This window comes from Lactuca serriola, chromosome 4 (genome assembly GCF_051521515.1).
Source record: "Lactuca serriola cultivar US96UC23 chromosome 4, Lser_US96UC23_V15, whole genome shotgun sequence".
In the NCBI taxonomy this organism is placed as follows: Eukaryota; Viridiplantae; Streptophyta; class Magnoliopsida; order Asterales; family Asteraceae; genus Lactuca; species Lactuca serriola.
In genome coordinates, this window is record NC_136411.1 from 117,701,306 (window position 1) to 117,727,420 (window position 26,115).

General features: G+C 41.4%; 1 protein-coding gene across 1 annotated transcript; it reads left to right on the forward strand.

Annotated features, from left to right (window-relative positions):
- The first annotated feature begins 5,405 nt into the window (after positions 1 to 5,405).
- LOC145098761 (GDSL esterase/lipase At5g55050-like) lies at positions 5,406 to 7,018 on the forward strand. Its single transcript, XM_079036368.1, has 5 exons — positions 5,406 to 5,655; positions 5,819 to 5,955; positions 6,103 to 6,324; positions 6,425 to 6,674; positions 6,798 to 7,018. Exons 1-5 carry the CDS (start codon positions 5,406 to 5,408, stop codon positions 7,016 to 7,018), a joined length of 1,080 nt encoding a protein of 359 aa, XP_078892494.1.
- The last annotated feature ends 19,097 nt before the right edge of the window (positions 7,019 to 26,115 follow it).

Sequence of the window (26,115 nt, forward strand, 5' to 3'; positions counted from 1 at the left end):
CCACCAAATAATGAATGAAATGATGATGCGATCGACTACTTACTTTAGGATTTTATGAAATGTTTTGTAATTTGGAAGAATATTTAATGTGGTATGGATTAGCTGCGACATCTTTTGTGGCGACAGATACTTATTAGCGGCAACAATGTATTAGCAGGGACGCGTAGCATCAGCGACGATACGTAGTATTAGCGGCAACAGTAAGTATTAGTTGCGACAAGAAGCATATTAGCGACGAACCAATACCGGCGACGCGTTTGCAGCGACGTGTCACCGCTAAAGGTATTAGCGGCGACGCGCCTAACCTTTAGCGGCGACAATGGTAATAAGCCTAAAAAAAAAAGTTCACTCACATCAAATAAGCCTAAAAAAAACATTCCTGAGATGATTATCGAAGAAAAAGAAGTGACGCAACCCCAAAAAATTGTTTTGAAATTTTTTACTTTCCATTTTTTAGTGGCTTCATTGTAGTAAATCTCAACATGCACTCATGCATGTACGTAAAGGAGATAGAGATAATCACAAATATATTTACTTTTCGTTTTGAACTCTTGGTATATTTGGGGGGAACCGGTGCCACACACCATCAAGTCTTAAAAAGAAGAGATGATGGGCAAAGAAAAAGAAATGCAAAATATGACCATCAAAAGAGTTTTATGTAATTTACTCATTATTTTAGTAATGAATATAAAGGAACTCAACACCCAGATGAAGTGAAATACACAGCTGCATTTTCGCTTATCAATTCAGGGGGAAAAAACTACTAAATTTGTACCAACGAGGAAGCAGGTGCTAGTAATATATATATATATATATATATATATATATATATATATATATATATATATATATATATATATATATATATATATATATATATATATATATGGGCGGAACACAAGTATTAGAATTAGGGGCGAAATCAAAACTTTATAGCAGAACAATATAAACAAGTATAATTGGTTCATTTTTATGACATCAAAATTTTGAACTAAGCATGAGGATATTTTCATCGGAAACAATTTCTAGTGCTTTTTGGATGTATTTTCATCGAAAACAATCACTAATGTTTTTTCGAAATAAAATATCTGTATGTTTTCTTTTAACAAATCTCTCACGATCGGATTTTTTTTTTTTTTTTTTTTTTTTTTATAAATTTTGGTATACACTGAAAATTACTAAATTAAAATCAATAAATAACAAAATAAAATAACAACCAGTAAATATATCTTAGCAAACACCTAAATCTTTAACAAAACTACAATTTGTACCGACAAGATGAATAACAAATTAAGAGATGATGAATATATTTTAGCATATAATACATTTATACATTTTAGTTTATGAATTTCTTTTACATTTCGCTGGTTATGAGAGTACGTAAGAAAATGGAAATATTAATAAAATGATTAGGATTTGTATTCGACACAACTTTTAAAGTGTACTCACTGTAAAATAAAGATCTTCAAAATCTCGTATAGTCATATTCACAGTAATAGAGTTATCACTATTTCTATATACCAATTATAAAAATATAAAGAAAGTGAGAAAGAATAAAAGAAGCAAATAAAGATATAGAGTACGTACAATATACATATGACGGAGAGGAAACCCTTGACGGAGATCGGCAACCGGTAAGAGTGCACGACGGAGTAACTAGTAAGGCGAGGTCGCGACCAGAAGAGAGGAGAGAGGTAGTGCACGCATCAGACGACCTGTGGAGGAGGCGTGGACTCCGGCGGCATATTCAATCGGCTTTGAGATTTGGAGGGAATAAGTTTTTCAACACAAACTAAGTTGAAAATTGGATTAGATTTTGAGTTTTGTATACCGAGATTAAGAGGAGTTTCCTGGTTTATTTGTCTAATAGAAACAAGTTTGGTTTCGATTTTTGAAATTTTCAGTGATTTTCGGAAGTTTCGTTGATTATTGAGGGATAATTAGTAAATTATTTCATAACTAATATATATATATATATATATATATATATATATATATATATATATATATATATATATATATATATATATATATATATATATGCAGGTATTAGCAACTTCAAAACCAGGGGGCATGGCCACCCTGGCCCCTAAGAGGATCCGCCACTATATATATATATATATATATATATATATATATATATATATATATATATATATATATATATATATATATATATATATATAAGGTTAGGTTATTATGTTTTAACTATTTATTATGAACATGTATAATTAATTTTGGACGAATCAATTTAATTATTTTAATAAAGTAATTAATATATTTTACATGTTAAATATATTACATGTTGATTCATAATAAAGTAATTAATATATACTACATGTTAAATATATAATGAGTATTAATTAAATATTCAACATTCAATATTCATTAATTACTTTTTAAAATAACTAAAATGATTGGTCCATAATCAATCCTACATGTAAACAATAGATACTAAAAACATTTAAACCTAACTCTCTTTCTCTCTATCTCTCTTTCTTTATCTCTCTCTCTTTATATATATATATATATATATATATATATATATATATATATATATATATATATATATATGGTTAGGTTATTATGTTCTAACTATTTATTATGTACATGTATAATTAATTTTGGACAAATCAATTTAATTATTTTAATAAAGTAATTAATGTATATTACATGTTGATTCCTAATAAAGTAATTAATGTATATTACATGTTAAATATATAATGAGTATTAATTAAATCTTCAGCATTCAATATGCATTAATTACTTTTTAAAATAACTAAAATGATTGGTCCATAATCAATCCTACATGTAAACAATAGATACTAAAAGCATTTGAACCTAACTCCCTTTCTCTCTCTCTATCTCTCTCTCTCTCTCTCTCTCTCTCTCTATATATATATATATATATATATATATATATATATATATATATATATATATATATAGGGAGTGGTTCAAATGAGAACCAAAAAAGGTTAAGAACCATAAAAACCTCTAACTTTAGATGTTTATAAAGGGTTTAGGTTCTAAACCCTAAACCTTAAACCCTTTATAAACACCGTAAACTCTAAACCCTTTATAAACAACGTAAACCCTAAACCTTTTATAATCATCTAAAGTTAGAGGTTTTTATGGTTCTTAACCTTTTTTTGTTCTCCTTTGAACCTTTATATATATATATATATATATATATATATATATATATATATATATATATATATATATATATATATATATATATATATATATATAAAAGAAAATGTCTAACGGATATATGTTTAGGGATTGCTAATATAAATAAACCTATATAAGAAGCAACCATGTCATACATACAATATTTTTTTCTTTATATTATATTATTATCCGTAGTGTGTTATAATAAATTGTCACGTACTTCTCTTTCAAAAAAAAAAAAAATTGCCACGTACCAAAAAAAAAAAGACTAATCATGAAATACAGATCTTTCTTTCTTTTTATTCTGTTATTATCAATAGATTTCAAATATAAATTGACATGTACAAGATACAAAATTTATTATATTTTGGGGACCGGAAATATAATATGCATAAAAATTGGTAAACAGGGGGCCTTAACCAAAATTTTATAATTTTATTTATTCGTGCTATGAGTGGAATAACGGATTCCATATATCAGCCATTTTTGATGATGTGGTCAGAAGGTTGTTGTTTTTTTTTTTTTTTTTTTTTTTTTTTTTTTTTTTTTTTTTTTTTTGGTGGAGGGGTTCAAATAGATGTAGCAAAGTTAAAATAGGTTGGACCTCCTGACTTCATAATCATGTTATTGCTTGTAATTTGTTGTAATGTTCTTTTTCAAGCTTCCTGCTAGTTTTTTAATAAAATTCCGCCATTCCAATATATATATATATATATATATATATATATATATATATATATATATATATATATATATATATATATATATATATATAGTAATCCCTTTATTTCATGTTTTTTCACTTATAGGTTTAACTTGCATTATCCTTACGTCCTAGGTGCATCAAAAATCTCATGGCATTGAGGTAGATTTCAATATACATGCCTAATCTCATCTTTAGGTCATATTTCTTATACCGTTCGCCCATGCCACTATTTATTCTCATCATTTAAATGTTAGTTTTATCAAGGATCTTTGTTCAAGTTGATGACGTTTGGAATAACTACTTTCACCAAGAGGGTTTCAATGAAGGGAAGGCCAGAGGGGGCAAGGGCCTCGAGGTTTGTTCAGCAGGGTCGTCAAAGACAGATTGGCTGGGGTCATTGGTTATAAAAAATAGCATTCTACTTTGAAGTTCCTACTTTAGAACTCTCGTTTAGCTAACAATTATAGTGTTGATCTTATATGAGTCATCTATTTCTTTATATCATGATGCCTTGTTTGAGTTTACTAATTGGTCAAGTCCTGTCAATGATGGAAATTCGATCTATCGAATTATCATGATTCGTTTTCTTGATGTTTCGGTTACTATCAATCTGGTCATTATACTTTAACCATTTTCATTGAAACGAAAAATTAATTTACTCATCATTATCACCTATTTCTCAAATGAAACTTGAACTCATGACTTCTTTATTGAGATGGTCTTTCTTATCATTAGGCAAAAGGCCCTCTATATGCTTTAATCGATTGGTAAACAAAATACAACTTTTAACAATCATTTCTAATTTCAATTTTTTTCTAACAAAAAAATATCTTCTTTAGAAAAATAAAAATAAAAAACAAAAAAGTTGTTATTGTGACTTTATCAGAAGAATATATCAATATCTGGTGGCTTGAACTTACAACAGAATGTCATGGTGGTAATGTTGGAATTTTTTTACAAACATGATGGTTTTTATTAAAAAAAAAAAAAACAAAAAAAAAAAAAAAAACAAAACAAAACAAAATAAAATGTGATGCTTTAACCAGATTTTGGTCATACTACATTGATTTATGGGTTATTTGCCCTTTAAAGTATTACATTACAAAAATGGTTCTTATAAAAAAAATATCTTGAATTATATTTAACTTAATAACACGGACGGCAAACATGATACATAAATATCAAACTTATATGTCAGTTTTACCTTTAATTTTCGTTTTCGTTATTTTAGCCGGCAATTTCCCTTCATAAAAGGGGATATAACATCGAAATAATGTTCATTCTCTTTGGTTTAGCCGGATATTTCTTTTTGTAATAGAGCTATAACGTTAAAACTAAGGGTATTTTAGTAAATTTAATTCTAGTAGTATTTTGTAATTGTCTTATTTCACGTACGCTTTCAAATTTCATAGATTGTTACAACTCGCATGACCAAGTCATACCTTTGTCTTATATTTAATCGATGTTTATAAATGACGCATAAGTTCCACTTATCATTCTCATGACTACTAATCTCAATCTGATGGAGAAAACGTCAGCAATTTTTGTATTCCTTTTCGTGGGAACTTTTGTCACCGTTTTTCAAGTTTCAGATGCCACAGAGACTTCCAATGCAATTTTCATATTTGGTGACTCAACGGCTGATGTGGGAACAAACTCTTTCTTGCCCATGGCCAAAATACGTGCCGATTTTCCTCACAATGGGATTGATTTTCTCAATTCAAGACCCACGGGACGCTTTAGCAACGGTTTCAATAGCGCCGATTTTCTATGTTAGTATTTTTGATGATAATATTCTATATTCTCTAACATGTTCTTTTAAAACATTCAATATATAGATGTACTCATATTTAAAATGATACTAGTAAAATATTCTTTAGCAACTATCAAACCACATCACCTTATATGTTTTGTTTGCGTTTGGGTTGATTTTAGCTAAGCTAATGGGGCGTCAAAGAAGCCCACAACCGTACTTGTTTCTTCAAAAAGCAGGACTCACGAACCGAATGTTCAGTGGCGTAAATTTCGCCTCTGGAGCATCCGGTCTTCTAGATGTCACAGGAAAAGATTTGGTAAGTGTGTTAACAATTTTCATAATGTATAACCATTCATGTACTGAATCGTTATACTGTTAGGTGATGCGGTCAAGTTCACATGACCGCATGTATACTTCATTTTTTTGTCATTCTCTAATATATATATGATCAAAATGTGAGCAGAACATTGTATCTATGTCCGATCAAATCAAACAATTTGAGACTGTGTGTAGCAATCTAACATTAGTAAAGGGTCAAGATGCGGCAAAGAACATGCTAGCCAAATCCATGATCGCTATCAGTGTCGGTAGCAATGACATTTTCGGCTATTTTGAAACCCGAAGCACGGTTGATCCTGTTGTTTTCATTGGTTCTTTAATGGCAGCATACGAGTGTCACATAAATGTAAGTATTTACAAAGCATTCTAACCATAACATCATTACGTAACACAAATAAATGTATTCAGCAAAGCACTAATTCAAACAAAAAATGATTAAATACAAGGCATTGTACAACCTCGGAGCAAGGAAATTCGGGATTATAAGTGTACCACCAATCGGATGTTGCCCATCACAGAGAATTTACAATTCCACCGGTGGATGTTTGGAGATTGAAAATACTTTTGCTCGAGCTTTTCATTCATCGCTTGATGCCCTCTTAAAGAAACTCACATCTAAGTTGTCAGGATTGAAGTATTCACTAGGAAATTCATACGAAATGACAATAAATGTTATCAATCATCCACAACTCTTCAGTAAGTACAAACATAAACACATTGTCTAAAAACACCTTGGAAACTTTCCATGATAAAAAAACATATACATTTAACGAATGTTGATTTTAGCAAGCTAAATTTATTTATTTATTTATTTTGTAGATTTCAAATCAGTTGACACGGCATGTTGTGGAGAAGGGTTGTTGAATGCAGAAAAGACTTGTACACCGCAAGCAAAATTATGTTCGGATCGAGACAAGTACCTATTTTGGGACTTGTACCATCCGACGCAATATGCTTCTGAGCTTGCAGCTACGACTTTATACAACGGTGGACCGCAATTTGTGACCCCAATTAATTTTGCTCAGTTAGCTGCTTATTGATTAGTTAGTTACATGGCAGTCTTAGTTAACTTTATGTGACAGAATATTTGCAATTAAATCAAACGACTTATGATCATATGTTCCTATAAGTGAACTATGTTCGTATTTTATTATTGTCTCAAACCAATCGTGATTGATTTAATTTCAATTTTAACACACACACACAAACAAACAAACATACTAATTGCTACCTCTCGTCTTCACATTCTCTACATGGACTTGGTTGCACCACCGTTGTCACTAGAGCTGGTAATGGGTCGATCTTGGTTGTGTTCGGGCTCAACTCATTTATTAATTGGGTTGGAAATTTCAACCCAACCCAACCTGTATATAAGTATATTTAAATGAGTTGATATTTCCAACCCAACCCAACATTTCAGATAATTGGGTTGTCACCGAGTTGACCCATTTATATAGTTCCCAACTCAACCAATAAATTGGTTAAGTTTGGATTGACCCATTTAAAATAAAAATAAGTAAATAAATTAACTAAAGATTATACCACTTAAAGTAGTTACAGACTTAAATAAAATTTCAAAATATGACAAAAACACAATCCCAATTCACATATACAAATAAAATTTTCAAATAACATTAAAGTTATGTAATTTGTAAGTGATTTTTTAGAGTGGCTGGTGTTGTGAGTGTCAAGAAAAAAGTTAGGAACTAGGATTCTATTTTTTTAAAACATAAATAATAATACGAATATTGTAATTTATAAACTAATACTTAGATTAATACATGATAATATTTAAATAATTATTAAATTAAATATAAATTAAAGTTAAATGGGTTGATGAGTTAAAAACGGGTTGATACTTTTTACCCAACCGAACCTATTTAATTAAATGGTAAATTTCGATCAATTATCACTTTGGATTCGTTGCACAGTCAGTTTGACGAAAAAATCAATTCCTTTGATAAAATTGATAAGTTCTGAGGCTGTTTCTGACTTGAGCCTAAGGATGAAGACCCAGGTGAGCCTTATAAAATCATCTACAATCACAAGAATGTATTTCTTGTTATGCAAACTCTCTACAGTGGAGGATCCACATAGATCTATATGAAGTAGTTCTAACGGTTCCAAGATTAACTTTTTAATGATGATAGGATGAACTTTCTTTGATTGCTTCCCACATTCACAGGAAACACATAGATGGTGGTTTTCAAACTTGAGGAGAGGTAAACCTCTGACCATTTCAATAGAAACAAGATCATTCATATATCAAAAATTTAGATGAGCAAGCCTTCGATGCCATAACCAACTGACATCATTAATTGCTTTTGAGAGAAGACAGAGTTAGGGCTTGCCAATGATCATGTTGATGTCAAGAGGGTACATGTTCTTGTTGTGATTTGACATGATCATACATTCTTTCCGGTCTTTGGACATAACATAGTTGTGTTTCTTTCAGAATTCAACTCGTCGATTTGCATCAGTAAGTTGAGCCATACTTATTAGATTATGCTTCAGATGAGCTACATATGCCCTGTTTGATACGAAGAAGTTTCCATTGGTGAGGATACCATAACCTCAAATTTGAGAGTTGGAGTTGTTGTTATACGTCATATAGCCATCATTTGGTGAAAGTTTGAGATCTCGCAGAAAGTCTTTTTGCTCCATCATGTGAATGGAACAAGCACAATTAATATACCATATTGTATCTTATTCCGAAGAATAGAGTGCCTGTAAGGATTAGTGAAGTTTGGAGTTTTTATGCTCCGAGTTAAATTTTGGGACTTGGGCATGGGCTTTGGACTTTGGTAGTGACTTTTGAGCAATAGGTATCTCAGAAGGCTTGTTCCAAGAACCTTTAGGAAAGAAGCAAAATGCTAAGGTCTTTTCGTTAATCCAGAAATCATATTAAACAGTAGGTTGTTTCGGAATAACTTTTCTCTGACTAACTGTTTTTGAATCTGTAGGAATTTCAGTGTTACTTGAGGTTGCAAAATATTTTTCAACCTTCTTAGCTCTCCACTCAAATTTTTGGTTTGAATTTTTAGGAAAAGGTTGAGTAAAGGTGTTTTTGACCAAACGTTCTTTCCTTACAATGTAACAGCCCGGAATTTCCAAATATTGATATAATTATGATTTTGGGGGTGTTTTAAGAGGGGACTCGGCGAGTTGGAGCCTAGACTCGCCGAGTAGGATCGCAGACCGGGTCGCGGGTTCGCGACTGGACTCGACGAGTCCAGATATGGACTCGGCGAGTCTACGCTGTTTAGCGAAAACCCTAACCGTTCAGGTTTGGGACGTATAAGAGGCACTCATTGGCCATCATTGTTCATTTTAGCTTTCTGAGAAGAACCCTAAATCGATTGGGTGCATCTGGAGCAAAGTTTAAGAGCCATTGTTGATCTTGGAAGAGTTGTTGTGCAAGGAAGAGAAGGGCTTGGCTAAAGGAACAGCAAGGGAGTCACGTTCTGAGGATTTGGGGACACAGAGGGCACATTATTCAGGTAAGAATTCGAGTTATGCTCTGCTATGTTGATGTGTCATGGAATTAGGGTTTATGGAACCCCTTTGTGATTAGATTGAGTGCTACCCTAGTCCCCCGAACGATTGCAACCCTGTATTGGGACCTTTGTAGGTCCAGAATGTCCCATGCCTGTGCATTTCGGGAATTGATGAAGGCTTTGGATTGGAATCCTTATGCCTTAGGTCAAAATGTGAATTATGAATCATGGGGTGTATCATGAGCACTGAAATGAGGACCTTACGTGGTGGATCAGTCTAGGAAGGCCAGACTTATGAATGGTCGGAGCAGTTCTGACCTTAGAAGGCAGTTTGAGCGGTTGCATGGCATGGACTCGCCGAGTCCGATGAACAGACTCGGCGAGTAGCTTGAAGAATAACTGGGACTCGTCGAGTTGTTCTTCAGACTCGGCGAGTTGAGTCGGGGTGGCCCCGCGATTCTTCCAGGAGGAACTCGTCGAGTAAAAAGGGGATACTCAACGTGTAGAAAGGGTGTCTTAAGGAATCAGTGAGTTAAGGGCGAGTGAACTCAGAGTCGTTGAACTCGGCGAGTCTTGGGGTGACTCGGCGAGTTAGATCGCGGGTTGAGTGAAGTTCTGAGTATGGGGACTCGGCGAGTCATAGGGTTGACTCGGCGAGTAGGGTCAGTCAAGGGTTGACTTTGACCTTGTCTTTGACCAAGGATTGACCAGTAATCCCAGGGGTATTTTGGTAATTGTTGTTTGTTGTTTGAGTTCAGTGCATTGGTGACTGTCCAGAGGTGGAGATCGTATCAGTGATCGGAGCAGCTTGAGCTATCTGTTCAGTCGGCAGTTTCGAGGTGAGTTATCCTCACTATATCGCTAGGGTTTATGGCACCAAGGCCGACCCTTTTTACCGGATGGAAATCCGGGTAGTTGTCATTATATGTTACAGGCCGGAAGGCATTACTATGTGGACCAGAAGGTCATGGCCTGGAAAGGCGTATGTATGCATTTAGTATGTTGACTGATTCATAGGGTAATGTTATGATAGTGGCCGGCTAGACCGGTATCTTGTTAGAGTAATGCTATGATATGTGATCTGTTGATCGATTGTTGTCTATGAACTGCTATATGATTGTTGTTATTTTATATATGCATTTTATGCTTATGGGCCGGAAGGCAATATGTTATGGGCCGGAAGGCGATATGTTATGGGCCGGAAGGCAATATGTTATGGGCCGGAAGGCGATTATGTTGTGTGATGGACCGGAAGGTCGGCGTGGGTAGGACCGGAAGGTTTACCCAGCAGGGACGGAAGTCCCCTGAGACACATGGACCGGAAGGTCAGGGCCTAGAAAGGCGTATATGTGGTTGGTATTCTGGGGGTATCTCACTAAGCTTTCGGGCTTACAGTTGTGGTTTTATGTTGCAGGTTCTCAAGAGTCTGTGGCAAGGCAAAGGCGTGATCGTACCGTTCCTCGTGTTGGTGTTTTATGATATGAACCTGGGAAATTACTCTGTTTTAATAATGTATTGAAAACCTTTTGTAACAACGTTAATAAAATGGGTGATTTTGAAAAGTTTTAATTGTTTTGAAATTTTGGATGTTACAAGTTGGTATCAGAGCCTTGGTTTGAGTGAATTGGGGAAACATTCGTGTGACTCCAGTCTCAAATCGAGGAGGATTTTAAAAAGAGAAATTAAAATGGTTTTCAAATTTAGTAAAAGGAGGACGCGGAGGTACGATCAGCCGGAGCCAGTAAGTAACCCCAAGATACCATACATGATATTTGTTTTATTGAGCTTGATAGAACAGCATGTTAGAGTTAGGCTAGGGATCTTCAGGAATTCATGATAATGTTGCCTGATATGTGATGCCTGTAGCCTAGGGTCCCTTATGGGATGTTCTCAGTGTTCCTCTAGTGGTGAGGGTTGATAGTTGTTATGCATGTTCCCTAGGGTATTGTGGTAGTACTTCATACAAATATGGGTAGGTGTGGAAGGTAGTATGGGCCCGTACTACTGAAAGCACAGGACCCATATGCGTATCAGGGAAACCATGGTCTCTAGGGTAGGGTTGCGAGAGTTGGATCCCAGGATTTTGGAAAGTGTCTGAGATTGCTAGGGTGTCTTCATTATGGAGATCTCGAGGCATGATGATAGTGGATCCGGATCAGGATCGGGAACTGGAGAGCGAGTTCCGGGTGGATCGGTGCCGTCGGAGGTTATCGATCGGACGAGCACGAGCGAGCAGGATGCGAGGATTCGCGAGGTCCTGCGTGAAGAGGTTGCTGCATTGTTACGGGCTGAGTTGCCAGAATGGTTTGGGTCGATCAGGACCGCCATGGTCGAGTAGTTTGATGAGCGATATGCGGCTCTCGCAGAGACGGCTGCCGCGGCGGTTACAGCGGCTGTAGCAGCAGAAAAGGGAAGACCTAGTCGGGGTTTCAGTATCGGAACTTCTATTATACGAAGCCTCCCACATTCGATGGAGTTCAGGACCCGATTGTTGCTATGAGATGGTTATCAGACATGGAGGGGTGTTTCTCCACGATTTTATGCCCTGCTGATCAGAGGGTGAGGTGTGCTCTGAACCTATTGAGGCTCGGGGTGAAGGATTGGTGGAGATTGAACACGGGGTCATATTTCGACGCACAGGGGACTGCGGTTTCAGGGGATCATTTCAGAGAGATGTTCAGTACTCGCTATGTTCCGCGAGATGAGAGGGAGAGATTGGCTCGGGAGTTCCTTGAGCTGAAGCAGGATTTGGAGTCGGTGACTGAGATCACCAGGATGTTTATTGAGAGGGCGATGTTTTGCCCTGAGTTCGCTTCGGAGCAGGCTCAGATGTCCCGATATCTGAGTATGCTCAAGGGGGATATCAGACAGTTCATGCCTGTGCAGAGGTGCGAGACCTTGTTGGTGTTGCAGGAGGCCGCCATGCGGCGTGAGTTAGAGGTGGAGTTGCAGTTGTGTGAGCTGAGGCAGGCTCCGATGCAGTCGCAGCCAGCGCCGAAACGGTCCAGTACCGTTGATGTTAGAGTGGGGGATCGGAGCGGCCACACTTGTGGGAAATGTGGGAGGGGTCACACCGGAGTTGCTGGTCCGGTGGTGCATGCCGCAAGTGCGGAAAAGAGGGGCACTATGCGCGGGACCGTCGGCAGTCAGTGCCGATTCGGGATTCGAGGGTTTGTTATCATTGTCAGCAGGCTGGACATTTGAGGGTCAACTGTCCACAGCTTTTTGCAGGACCGGTGCAGGCTCTAGCATCGGCCACCTTGAGGAGTTCAGGAGGAGGACAGGATGGAGCGGAGCCCCAAGGGCTCAGGGTCGTGCTTATCTGCTTGCGACAAAGGAAGACGGAGCAGTGCCGGAGGCAGCTGCGGGTATGATGCTTTCTTGATGTCTTGATTATCTTGCGTTGATTGTGGCGTATTGTTTGTGCTGATATCTAGTGTGGATTTCGATGCGGTATTCGTTGTTTCGCGGGTTTGGCATGGTTATGGGTTGGTGCTTCAGGTTTTCGCCTTGGCATTCGTTGTTCCCTGATGGTTTGGTATGGTTATAGTTTGGTGATTTGGTGCCGGTAGCCTTGTGCGGTTTTCGATGCGGTATTCACCCTTTTGCAGGTTGTGGGTTTGGTTACGGGTATTTGTTTGGGAATTTCGTTGGTTATCGTTCGTGAGGGTTGATAGTGGAGATGCGGCACTGGGATGAATGTCGGGTAGCATCTGCATTCGTAGAGTGGATAACTGAAAGGCTGGATTCTTTTGAGCGGATTGATCAGGGAGGAGATGTGCTTTGCTGAGGGTTGCTTATGCTTGAGGGAAGCAGTCAGTGTGTAAATGTTCTCTTTGTGCAGGATTGTTCTGAAAGGTCATTAATGACGATCGGTGGCAGTTAGTCAGTGCTTTAGTGGGGGAGAATTGGAGAATTCTCCGGGAGATCGATGAGTATGTGAGGGTGCTTAGCTGTTGGGATTCAGCAGTGTTTGTCAGCTCAGAGTATAGGCCGACGAGAGCGAGTGTCGGGTATGCGGGGCGGGATACAGACCTAGGGCATTTGATTGTGGAGGCCTGAGAGAAGGCCGGGATCAAGCTTGAGTGAGTAACCGGGGTTATGCGATCAGAGTATTGGTATGTTTGAGGTACGTGATGGGTTGTACTGCATTAATCCCACGGGATTATGTTGTGCATGTTTCTAGAGCTGGAACCGGAAGGTTCCCAGAGTTAGAACCTGAGGGTTCGCAGAGTTTGGGTGTACGGACCCACAGAGATATAGCCTCGAGTGACTAGTATGTGTTATGAGAGTCGGTCCAGCCATGCTGGAGACTCTGTTAGTATTGCTGGATTATTTTGAGATTGCGGATCGTGTATGTTGCAGTGTGATTGCATTGGAAGGTCTGGCCCCGGGTTAGTGATCTTGTTTAGCTGAGGCAGTGATTTTGATGAGTGGAGAGAGTGCATGGGATTGAGAGTCCCTGCAATGAGAACCAGAGTATGTGAATAGCGGTTACGCAAAAAGGGTGGTGTCACTTGGGGCAAGCACCGTGGCACCGGTTGAAGTGGCATTATGGCCAAGAGGGTCCCTTGGAAGGAAAAGAGAAAGGTGTGTAACTCCGAAGGGGAGTGCAAGTTCACGAGAATGAAAGCTGCAGAGCAGAGTTATGGTTAGAGTATATCGAGTATGGCTTCGAGCATCGTGTTCGCGGCAGTGAAGTAGGAACCCATCCGGTTTGGGGATGTCTGTGAGGCTCAGAAGGGATGCAGGGGGAGAGAGAATCTTAAATTCTCAGTGTGATTCTGATCAGAGTGTAGGGTGGATGTAGTGGTTCATCTTGGAGATGTTCGAGGATATCATCAATGTATCGGGTCTTCCAACCTGCGGGTGTTGGGGCTAGTTCAGCATGTGTATGTGATGGCAAGAGGAGAACTTGTGAGAGTTGCTCTGAGAGTGAGAATGGATCTCTCAGTCAGTCCGGATTGGACAAAGTGGGCTTTGGATCGGGGATCTGGTGGTTCATGGTTCCTAACCCTTATGGGTCGAGTGATCGTTGAGATTTAGAGCAGAGTTGCATCTTGGATAATTTTTCGGTTACAGAGAGCGATGGACAGTACAGAGATCGGGCTTCAGTAGACAGAGCAGATTCAGCAGATGAGACAGAAGTTATTGACCGCCCAGAGCCGATAGGAAAGTTATGCAGACAGACGCCGGTCCGAGCTTGAGTTTCAGGTCGGTGACTTCGCACTCCTGAAGGCCTCTCCTTGGAGAGGAGTGATTCGATTCAAGAAGAGGGGCAAGTTGGGGCCCCGGTATATTGGGCCTTTTCATGTGATTGCGGGGGTAGGCCTGGGGTTCTACCGGTTGGAGTTGCCCACGGATTTGAGACAAATCCACGATATTTTTCATGTGTCGCAATTGAGGAAGTATATAGCCGATGAGTCGGCAGTGGTTCCATTATAAGACATTCAGGTGGATGCAAGCCTGAATTATGCCGAGAAGCCAGTGGTCATCAGAGAACGGAAGATCGAGGTTCTGAGGAATAAGGAGATACCTCTGGTGTTAGTTCAGTGGCAGCACCGGAGGGGATCAGAAATGAACTGTGACCTGGAACGTGATATGTGGGAGCAGCATCCGGGGCTATTTTCAGAGTGAGACTTCGAGGGCGAAGTCTAGTTCTAGTGGGGGAGAGTTGTAACAGCCCGGAATTTCCAAATATTGATATAATTATGATTTTGGGGGTGTTTTAAGAGGGGACTCGGCGAGTTGGAGCCTAGACTCGCCGAGTAGGATCGCAGACCGGGTCGCGGGTTCGCGACTGGACTCGACGAGTCCAGATATGGACTCGGCGAGTCTGCGCTGTTTAGCGAAAACCCTAACCGTTCAGGTTTGGGACGTATAAGAGGCACTCATTGGCCGTCATTGTTCATTTTAGCTTTCTGAGAAGAACCCTAAATCGATTGGGTGCATCTGGAGCAAAGTTTAAGAGCCATTGTTGATCTTGGAAGAGTTGTTGTGCAAGGAAGAGAAGGGCTTGGCTAAAGGAACAGCAAGGGAGTCACATTCTGAGGATTTGGGGACACAGAGGGCACATTATTCAGGTAAGAATTCGAGTTATGCTCTGCTATGTTGATGTGTCATGGAATTAGGGTTTATGGAACCCCTTTGTGATTAGATTGAGTGCTACCCTAGTCCCCCGAACGATTGCAACCCTGTATTGGGACCTTTGTAGGTCCAGAATGTCCCATGCCTGTGCATTTCGGGAATTGATGAAGGCTTTGGATTGGAATCCTTATGCCTTAGGTCAAAATGTGAATTATGAATCATGGGGTGTATCATGAGCACTGAAATGAGGACCTTACGTGGTGGATCAGTCTAGGAAGGCCAGACTTATGAATGGTCGGAGCAGTTCTGACCTTAGAAGGCAGTTTGAGCGGTTGCATGGCATGGACTCGCCGAGTCCGATGAACAGACTCGGCGAGTAGCTTGAAGAATAACTGGGACTCGTCGAGTTGTTCTTCAGACTCGGCGAGTTGAGTCGGGGTGGCCCCGCGATTCTTCCAGGAGGAACTCGTCGAGTAAAAAGGGGATACTCAACGTGTAGAAAGGGTGTCTTAAGGAATCAGTGAGTTAAGGGCGAGTGAACTCAGAGTCGTTGAACTCGGCGAGTCTTGGGGTGACTCGGCGAGTTAGATCGCGGGTTGAGTGAAGTTCTGAGTATGGGGACTCGGCGAGTCATAGGGTTGACTCGGCGAGTAGGGTCAGTCAAGGGTTGACTTTGACCTTGTCTTTGACCAAGGATTGACCAGTAATCCCAGGGGTATTTTGGTAATTGTTGTTTGTTGTTTGAGTTCAGTGCATTGGTGACTGTCCAGAGGTGGAGATCGTATCAGTGATCGGAGCAGCTTGAGCTATCTGTTCAGTCGGCAGTTTCGAGGTGAGTTATCCTCACTATATCGCTAGGGTTTATGGCACCAAGGCCGACCCTTTTTACCGGATGGAAATCCGGGTAGTTGTCATTATATGTTACAGGCCGGAAGGCATTACTATGTGGACCGGAAGGTCATGGCCTGGAAAGGCGTATGTATGCATTTAGTATGTTGACTGATTCATAGGGTAATGTTATGATAGTGGCCGGCTAGACCGATATCTTGTTAGAGTAATGCTATGATATGTGATCTGTTGATCGATTGTTGTCTATGAACTGCTATATGATTGTTGTTATTTTATATATGCATTTTATGCTTATGGGCCGGAAGGCAATATGTTATGGGCCGGAAGGCGATATGTTATGGGCCGGAAGGCAATATGTTATGGGCCAGAAGGCGATTATGTTGTGTGATGGACCGGAAGGTCGGCGTGGGTAGGACCGGAAGGTTTACCCAGCAGGGACGGAAGTCCCCTGAGACACATGGACTGGAAGGTCAGGGCCTGGAAAGGCGTATATGTGGTTGGTATTCTGGGGGTATCTCACTAAGCTTTCGGGCTTACAGTTGTGGTTTTATGTTGCCGGTTCTCAAGAGTCTGTGGCAAGGCAAAGGCGTGATCGTACCGTTCCTCGTGTTGGTGTTTTATGATATGAACCTGGGAAATTACTCTGTTTTAATAATGTATTGAAAACCTTTTGTAACAACGTTAATAAAATGGGTGATTTTGAAAAGTTTTAATTGTTTTGAAATTTTGGATGTTACAAGTTGGTATCAGAGCCTTGGTTTGAGTGAATTGGGGAAACATTCGTGTGACTCCAGTCTCAAATCGAGGAGGATTTTAAAAAGAGAAATTAAAATGGTTTTTAAATTTAGTAAAAGGAGGACGCGGAGGTACGATCAGCCGGAGCCAGTAAGTAACCCCAAGATACCATACATGATATTTGTTTTATTGAGCTTGATAGAACAGCATGTTAGAGTTAGGCTAGGGATCTTCAGGAATTCATGATAATGTTGCCTGATATGTGATGCCTGTAGCCTAGGGTCCCTTATGGGATGTTCTCAGTGTTCCTCTAGTGGTGAGGGTTGATAGTTGTTATGCATGTTCCCTAGGGTATTGTGGTAGTACTTCATACAAATATGGGTAGATGTGGAAGGTAGTATGGGCCCGTACTACTGAAAGCACAGGACCCATACGCGTATCAGGGAAACCATGGTCTCTAGGGTTGGGTTGCGAGAGTTGGATCCCAGGATTTTGGAAAGTGTCTGAGATTGGTAGGGTGTCTTCATTATGGAGATCTCGAGGCATGATGATAGTGGATCCGGATCAGGATCGGGAACTGGAGAGCGAGTTCCGGGTGGATCGGTGCCGTCGGAGGTTATCGATCGGACGAGCACGAGCGAGCGGGATGCGAGGATTCGCGAGGTCCTGCGTGAAGAGGTTGCTGCATTGTTACGGGCTGAGTTGCCAGAATGGTTTGGGTCGATCAGGACCGCCATGGTCGAGTAGTTTGATGAGCGATATGCGGCTCTCGCAGAGACGGCTGCCGCGACGGTTACAGCGGCTGTAGCAGCAGCAAAAGGAAGACCTAGTCGGGGTTTCAGTATCGGAACTTCTATTATACGAAGCCTCCCACATTCGATGGAGTTCAGGACCCGATTGTTGCTATGAGATGGTTATCAGACATGGAGAGGTGTTTCTCCACGAGTTTATGCCCTGCTGATCAGAGGGTGAGGTGTGCTCTGAACCTATTGAGGCTCGGGGTGAAGGATTGGTGGAGATTGACCACGGGGTCATATTTCGACGCACAGGGGACTGCGGTTTCAGGGGATCAGTTCAGAGAGATGTTCAGTACTCGCTATGTTCCGCGAGATGAGAGGGAGAGATTGGCTCGGGAGTTCCTTGAGCTGAAGCAGGATTTGGAGTCGGTGACTGAGATCACCAGGATGTTTATTGAGAGGGCGATGTTTTGCCCTGAGTTTGCTTCGGAGCAGGCTCAGATGTCCCGATATCTGAGTATGCTCAAGGGGGATATCAGACAGTTCGTGCCTGTGCAGAGGTGCGAGACCTTGTTGGTGTTGCAGGAGGCCGCCATGCGACGTGAGTTAGAGGTGGAGTTGCAGTTGTGTGAGCTGAGGCAGGCTCCGATGCAGTCGCAGCCAGCGCCGAAACGGTCCAGTACCGTTGATGTTAGAGTGGGGGATCGGAGCGGCCACACTTGTGGGAAATGTGGGAGGGGTCACACCGGAGTTGCTGGTCCGGTGGTGCATGCCGCAAGTGCGGAAAAGAGGGGCACTATGCGCGGGACCGTCGGCAGTCAGTGCCGATTCGGGATTCGAGGGTTTGTTATCATTGTCAGCAGGCTGGACATTTGAGGGTCAACTGTCCACAGCTTTCTGCAGGACCGGTGCAGGCTCTAGCATCGGCCACCTTGAGGAGTTCAGGAGGAGGACAGGATGGAGCGGAGCCCCAAGGGCTCAGGGTCGTGCTTATCTGCTTGCGACAAAGGAAGACGGAGCAGTGCCGGAGGCAGCTGCGGGTATGATGCTTTCTTGATGTCTTGATTATCTTGCGTTGATTGTGGCGTATTGTTTGTGCTGATATCTAGTGTGGATTTCGATGCGGTATTCGTTGTTTCGCGGGTTTGGCATGGTTATGGGTTGGTGCTTCAGGTTTTCGCCTTGGCATTCGTTGTTCCCTGATGGTTTGGTATGGTTATAGTTTGGTGATTTGGTGCCGGTAGCCTTGTGCGGTTTTCGATGCGGTATTCACCCTTTTGCAGGTTGTGGGTTTGGTTACGGGTATTTGTTTGGGAATTTCGTTGGTTATCGTTCGTGAGGGTTGATAGTGGAGATGCGGCACTGGGATGAATGTCGGGTAGCATCTGCATTCGTAGAGTGGATAACTGAAAGGCTGGATTCTTTTGAGCGGATTGATCAGGGAGGAGATGTGCTTTGCTGAGGGTTGCTTATGCTTGAGGGAAGCAGTCAGTGTGTAAATGTTCTCTTTGTGCAGGATTGTTCTGAAAGGTCATTAATGACGATCGGTGGCAGTTAGTCAGTGCTTTAGTGGGGGAGAATTGGAGAATTCTCCGGGAGATCGATGAGTATGTGAGGGTGCTTAGCTGTTGGGATTCAGCAGTGTTTGTCAGCTCAGAGTATAGGCCGACGAGAGCGAGTGTCGGGTATGCGGGGCGGGATACAGACCTAGGGCATTTGATTGTGGAGGCCTGAGAGAAGGCCGGGATCAAGCTTGAGTGAGTAACCGGGGTTATGCGATCAGAGTATTGGTATGTTTGAGGTACGTGATGGGTTGTACTGCATTAATCCCACGGGATTATGTTGTGCATGTTTCTAGAGCTGGAACCGGAAGGTTCCCAGAGTTAGAACCTGAGGGTTCGCAGAGTTTGGGTGTACGGACCCACAGAGATATAGCCTCGAGTGACTAGTATGTGTTATGAGAGTCGGTCCAGCCATGCTGGAGACTCTGTTAGTATTGCTGGATTATTTTGAGATTGCGGATCGTGTATGTTGCAGTGTGATTGCATTGGAAGGTCTGGCCCCGGGTTAGTGATCTTGTTTAGCTGAGGCAGTGATTTTGATGAGTGGAGAGAGTGCATGGGATTGAGAGTCCCTGCAATGAGAACCAGAGTATGTGAATAGCGGTTACGCAAAAAGGGTGGTGTCACTTGGGGCAAGCACCGTGGCACCGGTTGAAGTGGCATTATGGCCAAGAGGGTCCCTTGGAAGGAAAAGAGAAAGGTGTGTAACTCCGAAGGGGAGTGCAAGTTCACGAGAATGAAAGCTGCAGAGCAGAGTTATGGTTAGAGTATATCGAGTATGGCTTCGAGCATCGTGTTCGCGGCAGTGAAGTAGGAACCCATCCGGTTTGGGGATGTCTGTGAGGCTCAGAAGGGATGCAGGGGGAGAGAGAATCTTAAATTCTCAGTGTGATTCTGATCAGAGTGTAGGGTGGATGTAGTGGTTCATCTTGGAGATGTTCGAGGATATCATCAATGTATCGGGTCTTCCAACCTGCGGGTGTTGGGGCTAGTTCAGCATGTGTATGTGATGGCAAGAGGAGAACTTGTGAGAGTTGCTCTGAGAGTGAGAATGGATCTCTCAGTCAGTCCGGATTGGACAAAGTGGGCTTTGGATCGGGGATCTGGTGGTTCATGGTTCCTAACCCTTATGGGTCGAGTGATCGTTGAGATTTAGAGCAGAGTTGCATCTTGGATAATTTTTCGGTTACAGAGAGCGATGGACAGTACAGAGATCGGGCTTCAGTAGACAGAGCAGATTCAGCAGATGAGACAGAAGTTATTGACCGCCCAGAGCCGATAGGAAAGTTATGCAGACAGACGCCGGTCCGAGCTTGAGTTTCAGGTCGGTGACTTCGCACTCCTGAAGGCCTCTCCTTGGAGAGGAGTGATTCGATTCAAGAAGAGGGGCAAGTTGGGGCCCCGGTATATTGGGCCTTTTCATGTGATTGCGGGGGTAGGCCTGGGGTTCTACCGGTTGGAGTTGCCCACGGATTTGAGACAAATCCACGATATTTTTCATGTGTCGCAATTGAGGAAGTATATAGCCGATGAGTCGGCAGTGGTTCCATTATAAGACATTCAGGTGGATGCAAGCCTGAATTATGCCGAGAAGCCAGTGGTCATCAGAGAACGGAAGATCGAGGTTCTGAGGAATAAGGAGATACCTCTGGTGTTAGTTCAGTGGCAGCACCGGAGGGGATCAGAAATGAACTGTGACCTGGAACGTGATATGTGGGAGCAGCATCCGGGGCTATTTTCAGAGTGAGACTTCGAGGGCGAAGTCTAGTTCTAGTGGGGGAGAGTTGTAATAGCCCGGAATTTCCAAATATTGATATAATTATGATTTTGGGGGTGTTTTAAGAGGGGACTCGGCGAGTTGGAGCCTAGACTCGCCGAGTAGGATCGCAGACCGGGTCGCGGGTTCGCGACTGGACTCGACGAGTCCAGATATGGACTCGGCGAGTCTGCGCTGTTTAGCGAAAACCCTAACCGTTCAGGTTTGGGACGTATAAGAGGCACTCATTGGCCGTCATTGTTCATTTTAGCTTTCTGAGAAGAACCCTAAATCGATTGGGTGCATCTGGAGCAAAGTTTAAGAGCCATTGTTGATCTTGGAAGAGTTGTTGTGCAAGGAAGAGAAGGGCTTGGCTAAAGGAACAGCAAGGGAGTCACGTTCTGAGGATTTGGGGACACAGAGGGCACATTATTCAGGTAAGAATTCGAGTTATGCTCTGCTATGTTGATGTGTCATGGAATTAGGGTTTATGGAACCCCTTTGTGATTAGATTGAGTGCTACCCTAGTCCCCCGAACGATTGCAACCCTGTATTGGGACCTTTGTAGGTCCAGAATGTCCCATGCCTGTGCATTTCGGGAATTGATGAAGGCTTTGGATTGGAATCCTTATGCCTTAGGTCAAAATGTGAATTATGAATCATGGGGTGTATCATGAGCACTGAAATGAGGACCTTACGTGGTGGATCAGTCTAGGAAGGCCAGACTTATGAATGGTCGGAGCAGTTCTGACCTTAGAAGGCAGTTTGAGCGGTTGCATGGCATGGACTCGCCGAGTCCGATGAACAGACTCGGCGAGTAGCTTGAAGAATAACTGGGACTCGTCGAGTTGTTCTTCAGACTCGGCGAGTTGAGTCGGGGTGGCCCCGCGATTCTTCCAGGAGGAACTCGTCGAGTAAAAAGGGGATACTCAACGTGTAGAAAGGGTGTCTTAAGGAATCAGTGAGTTAAGGGCGAGTGAACTCAGAGTCGTTGAACTCGGCGAGTCTTGGGGTGACTCGGCGAGTTAGATCGCGGGTTGAGTGAAGTTCTGAGTATGGGGACTCGGCGAGTCATAGGGTTGACTCGGCGAGTAGGGTCAGTCAAGGGTTGACTTTGACCTTGTCTTTGACCAAGGATTGACCAGTGGTCCCAGGGGTATTTTGGTAATTGTTGTTTGTTGTTTGAGTTCAGTGCATTGGTGACTGTCCAGAGGTGGAGATCGTATCAGTGATCGGAGCAGCTTGAGCTATCTGTTCAGTCGGCAGTTTCGAGGTGAGTTATCCTCACTATATCGCTAGGGTTTATGGCACCAAGGCCGACCCTTTTTTACCGGATGGAAATCCGGGTAGTTGTCATTATATGTTACAGGCCGGAAGGCATTACTATGTGGACCGGAAGGTCATGGCCTGGAAAGGCGTATGTATGCATTTAGTATGTTGACTGATTCATAGGGTAATGTTATGATAGTGGCCGGCTAGACCGGTATCTTGTTAGAGTAATGCTATGATATGTGATCTGTTGATCGATTGTTGTCTATGAACTGCTATATGATTGTTGTTATTTTATATATGCATTTTATGCTTATGGGCCGGAAGGCAATATGTTATGGGCCGGAAGGCGATATGTTATGGGCCGGAAGGCAATATGTTATGGGCCGGAAGGCGATTATGTTGTGTGATGGACCGGAAGGTCGGCGTGGGTAGGACCGGAAGGTTTACCCAGCAGGGACGGAAGTCCCCTGAGACACATGGACCGGAAGGTCAGGGCCTGGAAAGGCGTATATGTGGTTGGTATTCTGGGGGTATCTCACTGAGCTTTCGGGCTTACAGTTGTGGTTTTATGTTGCAGGTTCTCAAGAGTCTGTGGCAAGGCAAAGGCGTGATCGTACCGTTCCTCGCGTTGGTGTTTTATGATTTGAACCTGGGAAATTACTCTGTTTTAATAATGTATTGAAAACCTTTTGTAACAACGTTAATAAAATGGGTGATTTTGAAAAGTTTTAATTGTTTTGAAATTTTGGATGTTACATACAATTTTTGATGGTGCATTTTGTTTTGAAAGCTGTTGAGGTTTAAAAATTGTACCATCAGATTTAGCAATGAAAACAGAGGAAACAGTCCGAGGAGAGTTATTTCTTGTGGGACAAATATCAACAATCTTTTTCGGAATGCGACTAACAACTTTGTTGTGAACAACCGGAGTAGGATAGATTGATGGGCTTTTGAGGATTTTAACAGGCGTAGATGTTTTATGGTTCCTAGGTTCCGAGTTCATACTCCAAGATGCTTTCTTCTTAGAGTTCTTAATGAATCTGGAATTCTTTCTAGACCTAATTTCCATTTTGAGAGCATTTTTGGCTTCTAGCTTAGGATCAACGACATCTTTTCTATTTAATGAAGGTTTCTTCCTGGAGTCAGATGTTGACTTGGAAGTTTGGCCAAAACATGGGTTGTTAAACTTGGGTTTGATTGGCACTAAAGTGGTTTTGGAAATCAATTGAGAGTCTGAAACATATGAGTCAGATGAATTATCACTTATGGTTTCTATATCAACGACATCATCTAAGGATGCCCAAACAAAGTTTGGCTTTTTAGAGTTAGTTCCAGTTGTCTCCGGAATAATTTCCTCAACAAGGTAATTGTTAGGAGGACTGTGGTTCGGAATGTGAACTATAGTATTGGAAATGTTGGGAGAAGATTTCAAGGTCTGATTCAGGTCCAGGGGTATCAGAGGCGGAATAGGCGTGGAATCAAGACACTTGAAAACTATTGGTTGGAACTCAGGAATCAAAGAAGAAAAACTATCGATGGTCTCATGAAGGGGTGACAAAGGTGAGACAGGGGTATCCGAATGTTTGTGGTTCGGAATTTCCCCCATAAAGTTAGATTCTGTAACTCCTTCAAGGGACGAGCATTAGGTTTCGAAAACTCACTTCTTAGACCAGGTGCTTTAGACCAAGGATGAAAAAAATTGTGATTCATCATTTCGTTTCTTCAAGAACATCTATGGAATTATGCAAATCATCTATTTTGGCATTAAGACGTTTTTTATCAGAAATTTCAAGAACATCTATGGAATTATGCAAACCATCTATTTTGGCATTCAGACGTTTTTTTTTATCAGAAATCAAGACATTTCTTTCAAAATAAGTGATTTCACACTTGTCTTTAAGAATGATACATTCATCTTTTGACATTACAAGTTCATGTTTTAAAGATTCTATTTTAAGCTTCTTATCCTTGAAACGTAATTTAAGACAACTTAATTCACTCTCCATTTTCTCACTGGATTCTATGGAAGACTCATAGGCTTTGTAAATGATGTTCATATCTAATTGGATATGGGTTAGATATGGTTCACAAAGAGATAAATCAAAATTATTATCAGTAATCATAGATTTTACCCGTTGAATGATGCTTTTTCCGGGTGGGTCGTTGGTTGCCATGTAGCAGTAGTTTGGTTCAACATCATCATCATCTTCCTCTGAACTTATTTGACCAGTAGCCTTCATCACATTCGATGGTTTGTCTAGCCACAAGACACATGTTTGTTCCAGTACCCATATCATCCTCATCTCCAGATGACCAATATCCTTCCACATCTCTCAACACAGTGATAGCGAAAGCTTTCTCTCTAGAAGCCATCTCTTGAGCTCGACGTGCATAGTATGTAGAGTCCTTAATCTTTGGTTTTTGTGGAGCTTCTACCAAGCAGTATTTGGCAAAGTGGTTTGCATGACCACACTTGTGACAAACAATTTTTGGTTTATCTGACTTCGGAGTCTTGTTAGATTCCAAGGAGTGAGTATGGGTTAGAATATTTGACTTGTATGCAGGTGGATTTTCAGAAGGTTTAGGGTATGGTTGGGGATTACATTGATGAGGATATTGGAAATGGTTGTGGTATGGTTTGTGAGTGGGATTGAAAGGGCACTTATATTTCATGGAGAGCAAAGCAAACTCTTGTTGAAAACGTAATTCAGAGTCTATAGCTTCAGGGTCGAGGTCTCCATCAAACTAATATTTTGAACTGGCAAGAGTAGGTAGATTTGGTGGAGAGGATTGAACAGGTGGGACAGATGTGATTATATTTTTGAAAGAGTCCGAGACTGAGAGGTTTGAAACTTGTGGTTCATAGGAATTGACAAGAGCTAGAGGACCTCCTGAGAGTTCTCTCAAAGTTTGTGCAACATTTGATTCATGACCTTGGAGCTCAATGAACAGTTGGTAAAGGTTCAGCTTCTTCAGAGATCCATTACTCTTAAGACAAGACTTTACATTTCTCCATCCCTTTTGAGACTGTTAATGAACTTGAGATTGTACTCTAGAGGAGTTCAGACAATCCCATGAGCTGTCATGTTGTTGACAACGATTCAGTATCTGTTAGAGGCCGAAGCAACCGATTCACCTGGAGTTGTGGTGAAAGTATTGAACTTGTTGACGACGAAAGTCAACTGCTTGTCTTTCATGTTTTCTGATCCCTCGAACAGGTCTTGGAGAGTGTCCCAAATCTCTTTAGTAGATTTGCACAACTTCATGTGCTCAAAGAGATAAAAAGGAACACCAAAGTCCATTTCGGAAATGCAACTTGATCTGCATGCAATTTCTCGATGTAATCAGCAGTAAGAGGTGCTTGACGTTGTTCATCCTGTCCCATGAGATTTGCGGCGGCATCTCTCACAGTTTGTCACACAGGAACATGTGGACCTTCTTTAATGGATCTCCAGACAGCTTCACCTTTTTCTTTTCCAAGTAAGAGCCTTTCCATTCTAACTTTCTAGTGATCATACTCTTCAACAACTAGCAATGGGGCACGAGAAGGGCAACCCACACTATTTTCTATTTGCATTAAATACATTTGTTAAGAATTAGGAGCAGCCATTGAATCTTCGATATAAGAGCAGAAGTGGTATA